At 44.4% G+C, this 17962-nt stretch overlaps 1 protein-coding gene across 2 annotated transcripts in view; it reads left to right on the top strand.

Annotated features, from left to right (window-relative positions):
* Positions 1-17962, top strand: part of afg1lb (AFG1 like ATPase b) — a 40404-nt gene that overhangs the window by 9884 nt on the left and 12558 nt on the right. For both annotated transcript variants that reach the window (XM_080860478.1, XM_080860477.1), the window contains exons 6-7: positions 529-628; positions 4459-4517. In XM_080860478.1, coding sequence (XP_080716604.1) covers positions 529-628; positions 4459-4517 — 159 coding nt within the window. The remainder of the gene's footprint in view (positions 1-528; positions 629-4458; positions 4518-17962) is intronic.

Genomic DNA, 17962 nt, shown 5'->3' with positions numbered 1-17962 from the left:
CAGGTCTCGGAATTGGGCTGGCCATGACAGGGTCCTGATCTGGTGGTCCTTCATCCACACCTTTACTGACCTGGCTGTGTGGCATGGAGCATTGCCCTGCCGGAAAAAAACACTCCTCAGAGTTGGGGAACATTGTCAGAGCAAAAGGAAGCAAGTTTTTCTTCCGGGACAACGTTGTACTTTGCCTGGCTGAGGTTTGTTAAAGACCATAAGGATTGAACCAAAGCGGACTGGAGGTTCTTCTAAGTTCGTCTTCTCTGATGAGTCCAATTTTCAGCTTTGCCCAACAACTTAGAAGAACCTCCAGTCCGCTTTGGTTCAATCCTTATGGTCTTTAACAAACCTCAGCCAGGCAAAGTACAACGTTGTCCCGGAAGAAAAACTTTGTGCTGTGCTCAGTCTTAAAATAAACATTTATTGTTTACATTTTTCAAAGCATTCTTAGTTCATAGCATTTTTTCACACCTGCCTAAAACTTTTGCACAGTACTGTGTATATATATATTTTATACATATTTCTTTCTCTCAGGTCACAGACATTGCAGATGCCATGATCCTGAAGCAGCTGTTTGGGACTCTCTTCCGGTCTGGTGTTGTGGTGGTGGCCACCTCCAACCGCCCACCTGATGGTGAGGATCATACTCTTAGAGTTGATTGTGTATGAATATATGTGTGTGTGTGTGTGTGTGTGTGTGTTTTGTGTTTCGTTTGCGTTGTGCAGTGTTTAACTTTAGATCTTAATAGTGTGTGTGTGTGTGCGTGTGCACGTGTGCATGCCTGTCCTTCTTCACACTCCTTTGGTGAAACACAGTGAGTTGCACTTTCCCCTCTTTTCCTACGTGTACCATAAAGTCAGGACAAGTCTGATCTCCTCTCAAGTTCTATTCCGGTTCTGCACGTTCTCCAATGTCAGAGTCTCTATTCTTCTGACCTCTCCCTTCTTTTGTGTGAGCCTCTCTTTCTTCTCCTCTCTACATGCTTAAGGTGTGCATTCTGTAATCTGGAGTGGGGTCAGGGTGACACTGCTCTCTAGTTAAGATCACCCCTCCTTTCCATTTTTTCTCTCTTTGACTTTTCTCTCTCTTGCTCTCCATTGCACTTCTCTCTTTTTTCTTACCTACCCTTTTGGTCGTTCTATATTATTCCCTTATCTGCACAGATAAACAATCTATCACCAAAGACAATTTTTCAAGAATCGTAAACATGTCATTTGAGTAATTTGAAATCTGTTTGTAAGACGGAAACAGATTAATCAGAGGAATTGGATAACTATAAGGTTTCTGTGCCCAGTGGGAGATGTCAGGAAATGAGATCACATGTCCTTGAGAATGGCATTTACCAGGCTTTTATTCCCCGCTGGCCCTCTGCGTATATTCTCTCTTTTGCTCTTTTTGACACTGACCTTCAAAGTCACACACACACACACACACACACACACACACAAACACACACACACTTAAGCCAGTGTCAGGTGTTCACCTGTGGAGGCTTTTCAACTAAGGGAGGAAAAGTGGTAAATAGGTCTAACAAATGTACTCTTTCTTTTTTATTCTCATATAAAAGCACTCTCATTCATATGCTCACACACACACACACACACACACACACACACACACACACACACACACACACACACACACACACACACACACACACACACACTCATACACACACACACACTGTCCCTCATTTACTCTTGCCATTTAGCCGCTGGGGCTGCATCTCCTCGAGGCTTAACACACCTGACATTAAAGCGATTGTTGTTGTTTTGAGTGACGCAGCCGGTTACAAAACGGCACGGATCATTTTATAGCGGAGCATGAAGAATAGAAGTGAGTAACTCTTTAATCTCTCCCTCTGCGCTCCCTCCCTCCCTCCCTCCCTCGCTCCACCTCTCCTTCCTCGCTCCCTCTCTCCTCTTCCTCATTGCGTATTCAAATGCTTTCAATTTACCTACAGCTCAGCTTAGATGCTCTAATTCATCTATTTACGAAAAAACAAAACAAAGGACGGAGAAATGGAGAGAGATGAAGAGATGAGGGGAAGTGAAGTGTCGTCCTTCTGACATCTTTTCACGACAGCCAGGAGCATGGGTGGGTGGGGAGGGTGGAACGAGACTGTTGTGCCCCCCCCCCCCCCCCCCCCACCAATCTACTCCGCCAAACAAACCTGCACGCATCAAGTGGCCTTGTTGTGGATGCGGGTGTTGCATAAAGACGTGCTGTCCTGACATTAGGGCCCCGATGAGGGCCGACTGGGTTGGGGGGGTGACGGCGATGGCGGTCGGCGTAGAACAAAGCGCCCGTGTAGCGTCGAGAGAAACTTTAATAGTGCCGGCGGTGGTGGGAGCTAACAACGCTTTACTTAGACTCTTTTTCTTCTCTCTTTTTTTAATTAGACAACTAATGGAAGGTCGGCGCACAGATGAAAGACTGCTAGACACTCTCAGCCATTGATGTGTGGAGACAGTGAAGGGGGGGGAGAGAGGGAGAGAAAGAAGGATAGAGGGAGATGCTCTTTTTCCGGATTCTTTGCAGAGTGTTTGTCCCCGCACTCCTCTCTGGCCCCTCAGAGAGCCGGACGAGAAGCAGAGAAAGAGGAGGAAGAGAGAGATGGAGAGGAGGAAAGAGGGATGGAGAGATGGGAATGTGGGGATGATATTGTCAAGGAAGAAGTGCTTCAGGACTTCAAACCATTATGCTGTAGTGTGTTGCCAATGGTTTTCTTAGTGACTGGGGTCCCGGCTGCCTTGAGATCATTCACAAGCCCCCCCTGTAGTTCTGGGGTTATCCTGCACGTTTCGGATGATCACCGATACGTCACCAGGTGAGATCAGGTGTACCTTGTTAGGCCTAATCTGTGTGCCTCGTGGGCACATAACTGGTCTGTGGGAGCCAGAATTCTTGTGTTTGGTAGGGGTTCATATACTTATTTGCCGTGCTCAAAGGCAAATAAATTCATATCTGTTGTAAAATGCAGTTTTCTGGATGTTTTTGTTGATATTCTGTCTCTCACTGTTCAAATTGACCTACCATTACAATTATAGATCACGCAATTATTTGCAACTTGTGAAATCGGCAGGGGGTCAAATATTTATTTTCCCCACTGTATGTCTATAAGTAGGAAATCAAGAACTGTGGTTCAAATAGAGAAAGATAAAGAGGGGGGGGGGGGGGGAGAGGGACCGAAAGAGTGAGAGATCAAGAAAAAGAGAGAAACAGAAATAAAGAAGGGAAAGAGAGAGATTTGTGTAGTAAAGTGGAGTCTAAGCGATTTCCTAACAGAACGTAGTGATCCTCCTGATGAAAGGGCATAAAGGGAAGCGGTTAAGCACTGAGCAGACTTGTGAGCCGTCTGTCCTTGGAGGCTATTGATTGGGAGTTAAATCTGCAGCCTGCTCCACCATTGTACTTTCCCAGGAAAGCAAAGCACTGAGTTTTAAAAACCAAACCTGCAGGCCAGTGTGTTCTCCTGTAGCAGCCATTAGAAATGATTTGTGTGTTTGTCTGTGTGTGTGTGTGTTTTTGTGTGTGTCTGTCTGTGTGTGTGTGTGTGTGTGTGTGTGTGTGTGTGTGTGTGTGTGTGTGTGTGTGTGTCCGCCTGCGTGTGCGCCTGCATGTGTGGTTGTGTGGTTGTGTGTTTAACTCCATTTTGTTATGCCTTAATCACATCCTAAAATGAATCCTGAAATCCTGAATGAAAAAACACATCCTTCTCTGCTCCTGCCACAGATCACATATTCATATTCACATTTCAAACTCGCACACAAATGCTGTCTCAGTCAGTCGCAAGAATACACACACACACACACACACACACACACACACACACACACACACACACATTATGATCACAACTCACTCTCTTACATCTTTGGCCCTCAGAAGCTTGACCAGGTGTGTGTGTCTGTGTGTGTGTAAGCAGGATGCTCCAGATGTAATTTGCTCTCGCTGAGCTAATTGAGGCGGTGTATTCAGCTTGGCGACAGTGTCATTGTGTGTGTGTGTGTGTGTGTGTGTGTGTGTGTGTGTGTGTAGACTGAGGGAGCATAGTGTCTGTGTCTCATTGTTTGGGAATGTAATGAATTTCATGTGGGGCCGCCTGGCCGTCCACACAGCCACTGAAGCCAGCAGAGAGAGAGAGACAGAGAGAGAGAGAGAGAGAGAGAAACTCATTTTCTGCCTCTCCTCGTCCCTTTTGTCTCTCATCCCCTCCCGTCCTGGACCTCACCAATAGCCACTTTATCTGCCAATCAGAGGAGGACAATGATGTTATTAGGGGCTAAAGAGCAGTGATGATACTGAATCTCTCTCTCTCTTTTTCTCTTCATCGCTCTCTCTCTATATATATATTTCTCTTTATCGCTCCCCCCCTCCTGTCTCTTCGTCTCTCTCTCTCTCTCTCTCTCTCTCTCTCTCTCTCTTTCTCTCACTCTCTCACTCTCTCTCTGTCTTTTCAGAGCTCTACAAAAATGGTCTTCAGAGGGCTACCTTTGTGCCTTTCATCCACGTTCTCAAGGTAAAGACAAAGTCATTCGCCTCCTGTTCATTCATCTGTTCTCTCTCTCCCTCTCTTTTTCCCTCTTTATCTGGCCTCTCTCACTCTGTCCATCCACTCCTCCCTCTCTAGCTTCGGTGTCCGGCTCGTTGTTTTTTGATGTGTTTTTTGTCTACCTTGGTGTTACATACACGCACACATTCACGCACACACACACACACACACATTTATATACACACACACACACACCTACACGCATTTATGACCAGCATGAGAGGGAAAAAGGCACCTTTGATCGTACCTGGAGATGCAAAAGCAGAGACAAATAGAGAGATGGTAAGTGAAAGAGTGAGTATGTGAAAGAGAGAAGAGAGGGGAGAGAGGAAAAGAGAAAAGAGGGGAGAGAGAGAAAGGGAGAAGAGGGGAGAGAGAGAGAGAAAAAGGAGGAGGAGAGAGAGAGAAAGGGAGGCTTTCAGAGCCCTGAGCGTAGGTAGGGAGGAATGAGACAGGCCTGCTTGCATTTCAAAGTGAGCGAGAGGCAGGGAAGGCAGCGACGCTTGCAACTGCTTTGCAATTTAATGGCATTATTGTAAGCAGGTATCTGTGAGGCCTGGCCGCCAGTCGGGGTAATTATCAGTGTTTACGTGTGTGTGTGTGTGTTTACGTGTGTGTGTGTGTGTGTGTGTGTGTGTGTGTGTGTTTGTGTCTGTGTCTGTGTCTGTGAGAAAGAGGCAGCATCATAATCACTGAATCAGTGCCAAACATTTTACTGCATGCAAACACACGCGCACGTTCACATACACAAGCACATTCTTACACATTTTAGTTGATTTTTTCTTGTTTAAAACAGAATTGGAGAAACATTAATATGGAGTTTTGGTTTATATCAGTCACACACGCAAACACACCCCCTTGCACATTCACAAAAACACACATATGCATACAGACACCCGAAATACAATGATTGTAAATTGAAAAACATTGGACCTCATTCTTCTTAAATATCTTCTCAAGAAACTTTGTAAGACCAACCATAAGAAAGATCCCCGTCGGATTCATGAACGCGTGGAAATGTGTTCTTAAAGGCACAATATGCAACAATTATGCTTCAGGATTAGGGTTAGGATAAGCAGTTTAACCTTAAAATAACAGCTTAAAAAAAATTGGGGCGCTACAATGACTTTTAATATGGAGAATTGTGTCCGTGCCAATGGCATAGCAGGGTCGATAGGCATATAACTGCCTTCTGTAGTTTTGCCTGCCGATGCCCGCCGACCTGACTTTGATTACCTTCTGCCGATCTAGTAAGTAGCTTATTTGCCGTCTTGCTTAGTCTTGTGTTGCACATGATTGATGTTTGACTGTGTAAGGACAGTCGTTGAGTAATTAGTTTGTCATAATGTCAAAGTCAGCACATTTCAAGAGATTTCGTTAGTTTTAGCTGCTAGCATACCTTTAGCGAATAGCTATTAATCCTTAATGCACCTTTAAACCGCCAAAGTTTTCTTAGCTGTGCAGTGATTCTTAAATTGCACGTGTGTTCTCATGCACCTGAATTTGCAATCATAAATAGATTTGCGTGCTTTATGTATTTAATGCCATTTGCAATGTTTGTGTAGTGCCTTTAAGAACATGGGCACAAGCCAATCTCCAATCTACGACTGCTTGTTCGCATTCTTAAATCCTGTTCTTAGTTAAGAACGAATCCCAAAAACTGCGTTTGTGAATGAGGTCCGTTGATCCCTCAACTGTTTTAGAGACACACACAAGCTGAATATTAGAGCGTTACTCTAATGACGCATGTGTAACACTAGTCATCATCAGAGCTGTGCAGATGTGCCTCTGGCTTGACAAACAGCACTGTGGTATCTTCTATGTCTTAACTGATGTGCTGTGGAATCAAGAGGACAAAGTAAATGTTACACATGTTTGATGATGTATCACATGGTCCCATGGAAGGTGGTGTCCCAGATTGTCCCACGCAGACTTAATAGTCGTACCACTATAGTGACCAGATGCTAGCACCTGTTGGTTTTAGACTCCTCGCTAGCACGCCCGCCTCCCATGTGCGAGTTTGAGTCTGGTGCGAGACTGTGCTTGTCTACACAATGCAGGTTACACGCGTACGGCTCAGTATATCAGTTAGTTAGTGGGCCTGCCGTGGAACAATAGGAAATTTGCCTGCTACCCTATTTGAGATTACTGGATTTTGAGGGTCTTGAAGTGAATAAAACCTTAAGTTTGAAACCAATTTCGTGTGAAAAAGCTTTGTGGATATGAAACTATGGTGTTGTTAAGAGCATAATGGCCGATGTGTTGTCCACCACTGGCCTCCCTCAGTGGGGAGATATGTCTTTTTCACACAGGTGGGCTGAACAGGAACTTTCTGGGTCAGCGCCTGTGGCTTGTGGTCTGCGAGAACCTGTGGGTCTTTGAGCCACCACCACCACCAACCTCGCACCCCCTCCCAACCCCCCGTCGTCCTCCATGCCCCATGCGGTCTATCCTGATCAGAGCTCCTAGGTCCTCTCCTCTCAGGACTCCTGCCCAGCCCCCAGCACTCCTTTTGTTTGGACATCTGGTTTTAGGCTGTCCTCAATGATGCCTGACCCAAATAAGGGTGTTTGGGATGGCCCTATGTGTCTCAACCTCTTTGTGTGTGTGTGTGTGTGTGTGTGTGTGTGTGTGTGTGTGTGTGTGTGTGTGTGTGTGTGTGTGTGAGGGTGACTGAATGAGAGTGTGTGTGTGTATGTGTGAGTGTGTGTGTGTGTATGTGTGTGTGTGCGAGAGAGAGAGGGTGAGAGGTGGTGTGTAAGAGAGAGAAAGAGTGTGTGTGGGAGTGTGTGTGTCTGACAGAGAGTGGGGACCTATGTGACCTTATCTCTTCTGATTTTAGGGGTTAATCCCCCAGACATTGACGTCTTCACCGTTCAATTAACTTTTGATTTGCAAGGACCCCTCCTTATTCACCTGCTTGTCTCCACCCCCCTGCTTTATTTCTTTTCTTTTTCTTTTTTTTAATTCTTCTTCTCCTCCTCACCTCTCCTGGTGTTTTAAAATATGAATGTAGAAATAATTGTGACTTGACTTCTTCTTTCTCTTATAAAAAGACACATAAAGTACATATGTGGCTGCTTATGTATCTTAACTTAACCTTAGCCATGCTAATATTTCCCTCTCTAACAGACACACACACACAAACACACACACACTCATTCCAGCAAACACATCCAACCTTGCCTAGGAAATTCATCACCAATTTTATATTATCTTTTTCCTCTTTCCTGTTATACATACATATATGTGCATATGTACCAATCTATCGGTCTTCCTCTCCTGTTGTTAATTAATATTTAGTAATAAGACCGAGGTGGCACTCTCAGACTGGGAGCCAATCAAAATGTTTCATTGCTGCCCTCTACAGTTGCAATGCATACATAACACTCTCTCTAAAGGGCAGACACAGGCCAAAAGACAACAGACTTGCTTGGGCATCTTTACACATGGGCCTTAGATCTACACAGTTGTTTACGTCTTTTGAAGGATTTCACACAAACCCACACACATACACTCTCACACACACACACACACACACACACACACACACACACACACACACACACACACAAACTCACACACACTCTCACGCACACACACAAACCCACACACACACACACACAAACTCACACACACTCTCATACTCACACACACACACACACACACACACAAACTCACACATACTCACACTCACACACACGCTCACACATACACATTTCCGGTGCATTTGGTGTTTTCCTTTTCCATCCGTTTCTCCTGGCTGATTAGGGGCACTGAGGTAGGGCCTCGTGTCACCCTTTGCTGCCAGTGGGGACGAGTCACAGTGATCGTCAGCTTAGTTGTCATGGTAGGGGATGTGAAAGCAACCTTCCTGAGCGAGATAGATTGAGAGAAAAAGAGAGTGAGAAAGATTGAGAGAGAAAGAGTGGGAGAGAGATTAAGAGAAAAAGAGAAGGAGGGAGATTGAGAGAAAAACAGAGGGAGAGAGATTGAGAGAGAAAAGGGGAGGGAGGTAGAAAGACAGGAAGCAGGCGTGAAAGGAAGAGAGAGCAAATTAGTCAGACCCTCACAAAGTTTAGTCCCCTTTTAGAGTCTTATCAGAGCTGCTATTTATTACTTGTAAATGCACTGTTATAACTTTTCTGTGTTCTATTAAGGCATTGGCCTGGAGTCTTCTAAAGTATCAGTATCAGTACCAGTATGTCTTATTCTTCAAACAGTAGTTGAACAAGGAGGTGGCTCCAGAGTGGAGACCTAGGTGCAAAGGCCTGCTTGCCCCCACAGGAGTCACCATGTTGGGAAGAGAGGGGTTCATGATTGGGGGTACCCTGGAGGAGGTACCTGGGAGGTCCTGGTACTCCAGAGACACAAGGACGAACCCCGTAAAGATGTTCTTTCCTAAAAACATAGGCTGAGGTCACAAGCGGATGATGGGAATGTTTTAGGAACGTGGTGGGTTTGTTGCGTGAACCAAACTCAATTTCTGGCCGAAGGCGTTGACGAGGAGAGGGAATATATAATTAGGTGTAATTAGTGTGTTCACATTGTTGCCCGCCTCCCTACACACACACTCTCTCTTACACACACACACAGACACACACATTCATATACACACACACACACATACTAGTCCCCTAATCTCTGAAAGCATTGACCGGAGAAAGCCAATACCACCCCCCCAAACACACACTCACACACAAAACTACTTTGAAGTGAGAGGAGTCACCCAGTACTGCGCTGCAGAAAGGCACTGTTTTAAGCTGTCTTTTCCTCTCTCCCTCTCTCTCTACTTTTCTTACAATTCACCCCCCCCCCTTCTGTCTCTCCACTTTCCTTACAATTTATCCTATTCTCTCTCTTTCTACATTCTCTTCTCTGCCACCAGAGTAGCTATAAGACACACACAGATGAATACAGGACAACGTACTCCCCCCTCCACACACACACTTTGTCTCTCTCTCTCTCACACACACACTCTCACAAACACACACACACACACACTTTCTCTCACACACACATACACCACTCTCCTCTTTCAGCTTAACTACCCCTTTCTACCACCACCCCCCTCCTACCCCTGTGTTCTTTGAGGCTGTTTTTTTTGGTCACTTCTCTCACCGACAACAAAAAAAGAGGGGTGGAAAAGAAAGAGAAAGAGGGAGGGAAAGAAGACGAGGTAGAGATGGTTTGGCCAGCCTAATGAGGGAGAGGGACTCATCAGGCTTGGTCTCAGCTAACGTCGCCTTTTGTGGACACTCAATGGAAGGCCCTCTTTGAAAAACTCAGAGAGAGGGAGGGGCAGAGAGAGAGAGAGAAGCCACGCTTTTTTTCTCTCTCTCTTTCTGGCTAAATTGCTGTCCAGGAAAGGTCTGGACCATTGACATACAACAGCTACTCAATGACTTCTGGAACAGAAAGAGAGAGAGGGGGGAAAAACCCTGTCTGCATTGGAAGTTCTCAGGAGACTTAAAGAGTGTTGGAGTGAGAGACAGATAGATAGAGTGTGTGTGTGTGTGTGTGTGTGTGTGTGTGTGTGTGTGTGTGTGTGTGTGTGTGTGTGTGTGTGTGTGTGTGAGAGAGAAAGAGAGTGTTTTATCATAACATTGTAATTTGAGCGAGACCCAATCGTAACTAGAGCCCTCTTTTAAAGACCTTGGTCTTAGAGCTGACTTACCCTTCAGTTGAGTGTTTGCAATTGTGGCAAGGTTTGTCAAGGCTCACTAACATTTTGTACTTTCTGCTACAAGTAAATCTACATAACCTTATCTTTTGAACAAAAAAAAACCCCTTTATAGCATTTTAGAACATTTGTTGACATGCACATCATTTAGATTTATTTAAGATGTTTTTCTATTTATTTATTTATTTTTGTTTTGTTTATCATTGATGTTTTCCATTAAAGGAAATCTCATATTAAGGGACATGTTTGTGGCAAGTAACTCTATTATAACAAGAGCCTAGTTACATTGCTCCTCTCCCAACTATCCTTCACAAGGGTCTTAGTCGGAATCAGGTGACCACCACTATGCGGTTATTCCCTTAGCTATTAGCCTGGGCCAGTTTAACACCTTATTTCAGATGAAAATGTTGTGAAGGATGCAGTGATTTCTACGTTTCCAATGTGGACGTGTGCTGTCGTGCCTCCCCTCACCTGTCATTAATCACAACTTAGCTAAGTGTTCTTTTTTTTCCCCAGAGAAGAACTTGCATTTCATGCTTGACCCTTTGCCCGGGGTCAGCACTGTAGTCTGTGGAGGACTGAGCCATGTTTTAGTGCAGTGTCCCTGCATGTCATGAATCATGGTTATGTCCGTCTTATGAAGCAGGGTTAGAATAAAGTGTTCCTGAAGGACCCTTTTGTTATTGCAGTCTGTCTGCATGGTAGAGTTATGATGATACTAGTTCCCTGATTGCTGATAGTGGGTCAGTACTTTAATCCCAAAGCGAGTCACAGATGAGGGATAATGACGGGATAAAACTGACCTAAGGCCTGTTCACTCAGTGAGCACGATCATCTCGAGATATATATCACAGGTATTATAATGATGATGATTATCACCATCATCAGAGCAATGGTGGTGAGGAAAAAGAGAGCAGGAGAGTCGCTGTCTGTATACTTTATTTAGGCCGCAAAGCCGAAATGCTAACAAGGATGTAGAATATCCTGTTGGCCTGTGCTCAAGAGATGGATGTAGTGAGAAAGAATTCCAAACCACAGAATCATTTGAGACTAAATTCATTGGACTTTAGTTCTGGTACTATGGTACTGGTCAATTGTACTCCAGTACAACGTTTATTATAAACTGGTCTGTGTAAGGCAAATAGGCCATTATCATAGATGTATCAAATGCGTAATGACATTAAATTAAGGTGTGAAAAAAGTAAGAAAGAAAAGTAGTATATGTTAATGTATAATCACAAGTTAAAGATAATCACAAAAGCATGTACATTTCAGGAAAAATAATTATCACTCCCCTCCAGGAAAGACGCAAGGCCAAAGTTCTTCAGTTACTGATGGATTTATTTTTCCTCTTTAATTCAGTTGTAATCCAACGTCGAACTGGTTAAAAGCAGTAAAAACACAATCAACAGACAATCAAACCAAACAATCAAACCCAAAGAAATCAAAGAAATAAAGCATCATAAATAGACAAACATACCTCGTTGGCTGCATAACAATTGAGAGGGGAAATGAGGCAAGGTAAACGCAATCACATTCATCAGCTTGGACTCAGCGGTATACTAGCACGACCGCGAGCCGGCGTCTTAGGTCTCCTAGTCAGGTGTAATGAACGCTACCATAATAAGGGTGTGTGTGTGACCCCTGACCCCCATGACCTCACTTCCTATAAACTAAACCCAATCATGACAGACAAAAGGTAAAACAAACTTATCAAACGAAAATAATCACCACAAGCAAAAACTAAGACAAAAAATAACAAAACAAAATCTAAACAGTTACACTCCCACCGAATCAGAACTGATTTCACTCAAAAAAAAATCATAAATGGTTCAAACTTTTATAACCCTATAGCAAACTGTGCAAAGTACAGCATTATTGAGCTTCAAGCAGCACGACAATCTTTTGAACAGGTCTGTCAAGATACACAGGTTTAGAAGTGCGCCTTCCTAAATGATCCAAAGTTGAATCGCTCATCAACAGCTTAACCTTTCGAACCCTTCCATCAGAGCTTGGATAAACTTCAGCCACCCTTGCCAATCTCCATTGATTTCGAGGTGAATCATCTTCTCGGAGGATGACGATATCGTTGACTTTTGTATTAGGCTTATCCTTTTGCCACCTCTGTCTTTGTTGAAGATTGAGGAGATATTCCTTTCTCCATCTTGACCAAAATTCATTTGCCAAAAACTGTACCTGTCGCCATCTCTTGCGCAGGAACAGGTCCTGGCTCACAAACTGGCCAGGGGGGGGCGACACAATACTAGATTTCATCATCAAGATGTGATTTGGCGTAAGTGGTTCAAAACTTGTTGGATCATTTAGGTGCTCAGTGGTCAACGGTCTGCTATTTATAATAGCCATCACTTCGTACAGGAAAGTTCTCAGTGAAGCGCTATCAAGTCTCTTGTCAGATTGATCAAGAATAACAGTTAGAACACTTCGAATTGTCCTTATCTGTCTCTCCCATACGCCACCCATATGACTAGATGATGGAATGTTCATGACAAATTCACATCCATAATCCTTCAACTGCTTGTGATTCTGAACCTCCTTCAATGCACAGGTGAATTCATTTCTGGCCCCCACGAAGTTGGTCCCCTGATCACATCTTAGTTGTCGCACGTTTCCACGTATTGCAATAAGTGTACGGAGAGCATTAATGAAAGCATCTGAAGTAAGGTCATCCAGCATTTCAATATGCACAGCCCTGGAACACATACATGTAAAGAGAAGACCATACTTCTTCAGCTCCTTTCTTGCATCCTTCACATAGAAGGGACCAAAGCAATCTACGCCTGAATAAGTAAAAGGCGCTGTGGTTTCCATTCTTTCGATTGGCAGATCTGACATTTTTGGGTCCTGTGTACATCTTCTATACTTCCTGCAGGTTGTACACTTGAAAATGTGTGATGTCACTGCGCTGCTACATCCTATGACCCAGAATCCATTGGCACGCAATTCATTAACGGTCATTCCCCTTCCTTGATGATGTACTCTTTCGTGGTAATGCTTAATGAGCAGAGAGGACACATGACTGCCTTTCGGGATGATGGCAGGGTGCTTAATGTGAGGGTGGAGAGTCGATCTTGCCAACCGTCCTCCAACTCTAAGGACACCGTGTTCATCTATAAATGCACTTAATTGTTGAAGCTTGTTGGCTTTGTCCTTGGTTTTAACTTCATGGTTCCTTTTTAAACTTTCAATTTCAATGCTGAATGCTTCCATTTGAGCCATTTTAATAATAGATACCTCTGCTTCTCGTCTTTCTTCAATACTTGTGGCACAACTTGGTTTTGACTTACAGCCACTGAAACGTTTAGCATGACGCTTAAGACATGCAACAGCCTTGACAACTCTTTTCCAATCAGAGAACTTTGTCAGACGATCTAACAATGTCCCATTTTCCGTTGCTTTGGTCCTAAACACATGGACAGCTTTACATTCTGGATCATCCTCAGTGACTTCTCCCACCTTGTCATCTCCTACAGGTAGCTGGCTCTTCCATAAGAAGTCTGGCCCGGTGAACCAATTTGAGGAAATAAGCTGATCTGCCATTAGGCCTCTTGATGCATGATCCGCCGGATTATCCTCTGAACGCACAAAGCGCCATCGCTCTGGATCAGTGAGGGACTTTATCCTTTGAATTCGGTTTGCCACAAACACATGAAAACGTCTGGCATCATTATTTATATAGCCAAGGACTACTCTCGAGTCGGTCCAGAAATATTCTTGCAGGCCATCCAATTCAAGTTCATTCCTGAGCATAACGCTTACCCTAGCTGCCACTACCGCTGCAGATAGCTCAAGTCGAGGTATTGTTGTGATCTTGGTAGGGGCGACACGTGCCTTCCCCATAACAAACGAGCAATGGACATCTCCACTGATGTTGATGGCTCGAAGGTAAGAGCACTCCCCATAGCCAGAGACGCTTGCATCTGCAAAGTGATGGAGCTCATAGTTCCTCACATCTGTGAAGCTTGGGGGCAGATAGCACCTTCTCATCTTTGCATTAGACAAATTTGGAAGATCTTGTAACCATTGTTCCCATTGATATTTAAGCTTATCTGAGAGTGGCTCATCCCAACCTGCTCTCTCTTGACAGAGCTCTTGCAGAATTAGCTTGCCGCGAAGGATAAAGGGCGCTACGAACCCCAGAGGGTCATAAATGGAAGCAACTGTAGCCAGCACCCCCCTTCTGGTCATTGGACGTTCTTTAACAGTAACTCTGAACTGAAAGTCATCAGAGAACACACACCATTGGACACCTAGAACTCTTTCCAGAAGTGGTTCCCCGAGGTCCAGATCTCTAACACTTTGAGCACACTCCTCTTCTGGAATTGCTCTCAAGACGCTGTTGCTATTAGAGATAAATTTATGGAGGCGAAGGTTACCAGTGCCACAGAGCTCTCTTGCTTCCTCAATAAGTCGAATCGCTTCTGCTTCAGAGGAAACACTTGCCAGCCCATCATCAACGTAAAAGTTTCTTTGAATGAACTTTATAGTAGCTTGGTTGAACTTCCCTTGGCCTGCAGAGGCCAGATGTTGAAGACCAAAATTGGCACAGCCAGGTGAGGAAGCTGCCCCAAATAGATGGACCTTCATTCTAAAGGCTGTTGGTGAAGACTCCAAATCACCGTTCTCCCACCATAAGAATCTCAGATAGTCTTGATCTTCAGGTCTTACGTGAAATTGATGAAACATTCGTTCGACATCACACATAATTGCAATGGGACCCTTACGAAACCTACAAAGGACCCCCACCAAGGTATTAGTGAGCTCTGGACCTGTAAGAAGGTGGTCATTTAAAGACACATTCTGAAACCTTGCTGAACAGTCGAAGACAATACGGATTTTCCCTGGCTTTTGAGGATGATACACCCCATGATGAGGTATATACCAAGCAGGAGAAGTGTTAACTTGTTGTTCGGGGATTTTCTCTGCATCGCCTTGGACGATAAGCTCCTTCATGAAGTTAACGTAGTCAGAAAAGTAGCCATTATCCCTTTTGAGCCTCCTCTTCAGACACATCAAGCGCTGGTCTGCACAACGCTTGTTGTTGGGCAAGTTCGGCCTCTCACCTTTAAAAGGTAAGGGCATTTCAAAGTGACCATCTGATTTATGTTTAATTCCATCCTTTAATTTTGTCAAGAACAAGACATCATCTTGAGAGAAGGAATCCTCTCCTACACGCTCACTGAAATCTGACTCCAGCATCTTCATGACATCATCGGGGGCAATCATTTCCTTAATCTGGGTCCTGAAGACAAAATGAACTTCACCTTTGAGCTGGTCAGGCACTTCAAGTTGAGGGATTACTTGCTTTACAATGATACGGTGACTCACACCAAGCGCATCACCATACTGTTCACCTGGGTCACCATAGCTCACAATACTCCAGCCCAAGTCAGTTTTCTGTGCAAATGGTTGATTTTCTTCTCCACAGACAACCTCCCTGGGCATTAGAGCCTGTGGGCAATTGTATCCTATCAGCAATCCAATTTCGTATTCGCTTTGTGGAGCAATATGCTGTGCCAGATGCTCCAAATGTGTCCATGCCTTGGCTATCTCAGGAGTAGGAATGTGTGATCTATTGGCAGGGATAAATTCTCTGGTGTACACTGTTGGCACTGCGATTTTCTTGATGGAATTCAACCCTCTTACTTGTAAACCCTTGAGTCTTTTGCAGGAGACAACAGTTTCCCTTGAGGACATGGTGGATAACTTCAGCTTTATAGGTTCTGCACTCATTTCCAAAGCATCTGCCACATGCTCTAGAATGAAAGAGGAATCACTCTGGGAATCTAGCAAAGCATAAACAACAACTTCCTTGCCTGAGTCACTTGACACAATGACTGGAACTATTGCTGAAGTTTGAATACTACTGCCATCCTTTAAAATCCTGTTAGACATAGTTTCTGCAGTGATGTCTAGTGATGTAGAGCCAACTTGATTCTGCTTGGATTCCGGTTCTGGGTGGCCCCCATGTAAACAAGTGGGATGAGGTCTGGAACAGGAATCACAAATCAACCGCCTCTTACAGCTTCTTGACTGATGGCCCGGGTTCAAGCAGCCAAAACACAGATGCTCACGCCGAATGAATTGAACTCTCTCAGCAACTGGTCGCTCGAGAAATCTGTGACACTTCTGGAGGCTATGTGCAGCTCTCTTACAAAACATACAAGAGACCCAATTGTCAGTGATGTTGGTGTTAAGGCTCTTGGCAGAGGCAGCTGCACCTTGACTCTTGGTTTTGGATTTTTCTGACTCACTTGCCCATATAGCTTGCGGCGAGGTTATTGGGTTGCAAGCAATACTAGCCTCCATGGACAAGAATGTTACAAAATAACTAAAGTTTGGAAAACGTTCATGCGCTAGTTGGTAAAGTGTAGCGCTTCTGTTCCATCCATGGCTTAAACGCTCAGGCAGCTTAGCAACAAGTTTTTGATTCTCCATTGGATCATTGAGAACATGCAAATTCTCGTTACGGGACATAGCACATTCACAACTACGCAGGAAGTCTACATACCGTCTCAATGCAGCACCATCTTTAGTAGCTATACAGGGCCAGGCGTACAATTTATCTCGGAAAGCCTTTGCAATGACAAATGACTGGCCATACCTTTCATCAAGCATATTCCAAGCTAAGCTGTATGAATCTTCTGATGCAAGCAGAAAATGACCTTCTAAGGCCTCCTTTGCTGTGCCCCCAACATATCTCTGGAGGAAGAAAATCTTCTCTATATCTGGGATATTCTTCCTCTCAATTAAGGTTTGAAAGGATAACTTCCAGTGATTGAACTGCAGTGGGTCGCCACAGAAGATGGTTGGTTCTGGAACCGGCAGCCTATTTGCTGATATGGCCTCAGCCAAGGCCTTGACAAGTTCTTGAGTGTCATTTGAGAAACCACCCCTTGATGGCACACTTCTTGGTTGTACGTCACACACAGGATCGGCTTGTTTAGCTACCGTCATAACCATGGAGACATCAGGCCTCTGAATAGCGAGATCTTGGTTCACGTCAATATTGGTTTCTTCGTACACTTGTAGCTTTGCCTGGGCAGCATTCAATTTCTTCAATCTTTCCAGACGATCCACCTCCCTCTTTAAGTTTTCGACGGACTGTCTTCTGGCGGCATTCTCTTCTTGTTGTGTTCTCAACAGGGCAGCTTCTTGGGTTTGTCTTTTAATTTTTCGTTCAACTTCTTCCCTTTCTTCCTGGAGACGTCGGGATAATGCTGCTGATTCTTGGGCTGCAGTTATCTGCTTATCTTTGACTTCAAGTGCTTCCAATTCTTCTTGCCTGCGCTCCTGTTCACTCATGATCTTGAGCACTGCTCTTGTAGCGGCATACTCGGCAGCAGCTTCTTGTCTTTTTGCTAGAGACTCATTGGAACAAATTGAACTGCTTCCACGCCCCTTATTAACAGAAAGTGGAATACTAGAGGCAGAGGATGCAAATACGGATTCGTCATCAGGCCAAAGCAGCTCTTCCTCGGCTCCTTGAATCTGAGACTTAACATTCTTAAACAAAACCTTAGTAATAGAGGCGCTTTTGTCGAATTTGCGGCGCATGTCTTGAGTTGGAACGTCAAGTTTTCTATAAGCATCGTAAATATCATTAAGTTCAGTTAATTCCTTTTCAATGCGGGTTTCATGTTCTTGAAGAATGTCACTTGGAAGTTTTTGCTGCACAGATCTTTTAGCCACTTTAGTCATGACTTTCCAA

This window comes from Sprattus sprattus (assembly GCF_963457725.1).
Source record: "Sprattus sprattus genome assembly, chromosome: 2".
NCBI classification, from domain to species: Eukaryota; Metazoa; Chordata; class Actinopteri; order Clupeiformes; family Clupeidae; genus Sprattus; species Sprattus sprattus.
Note: the sequence above shows the minus strand (reverse complement) of the source record. Positions and strands in the feature narration are given on the sequence as shown.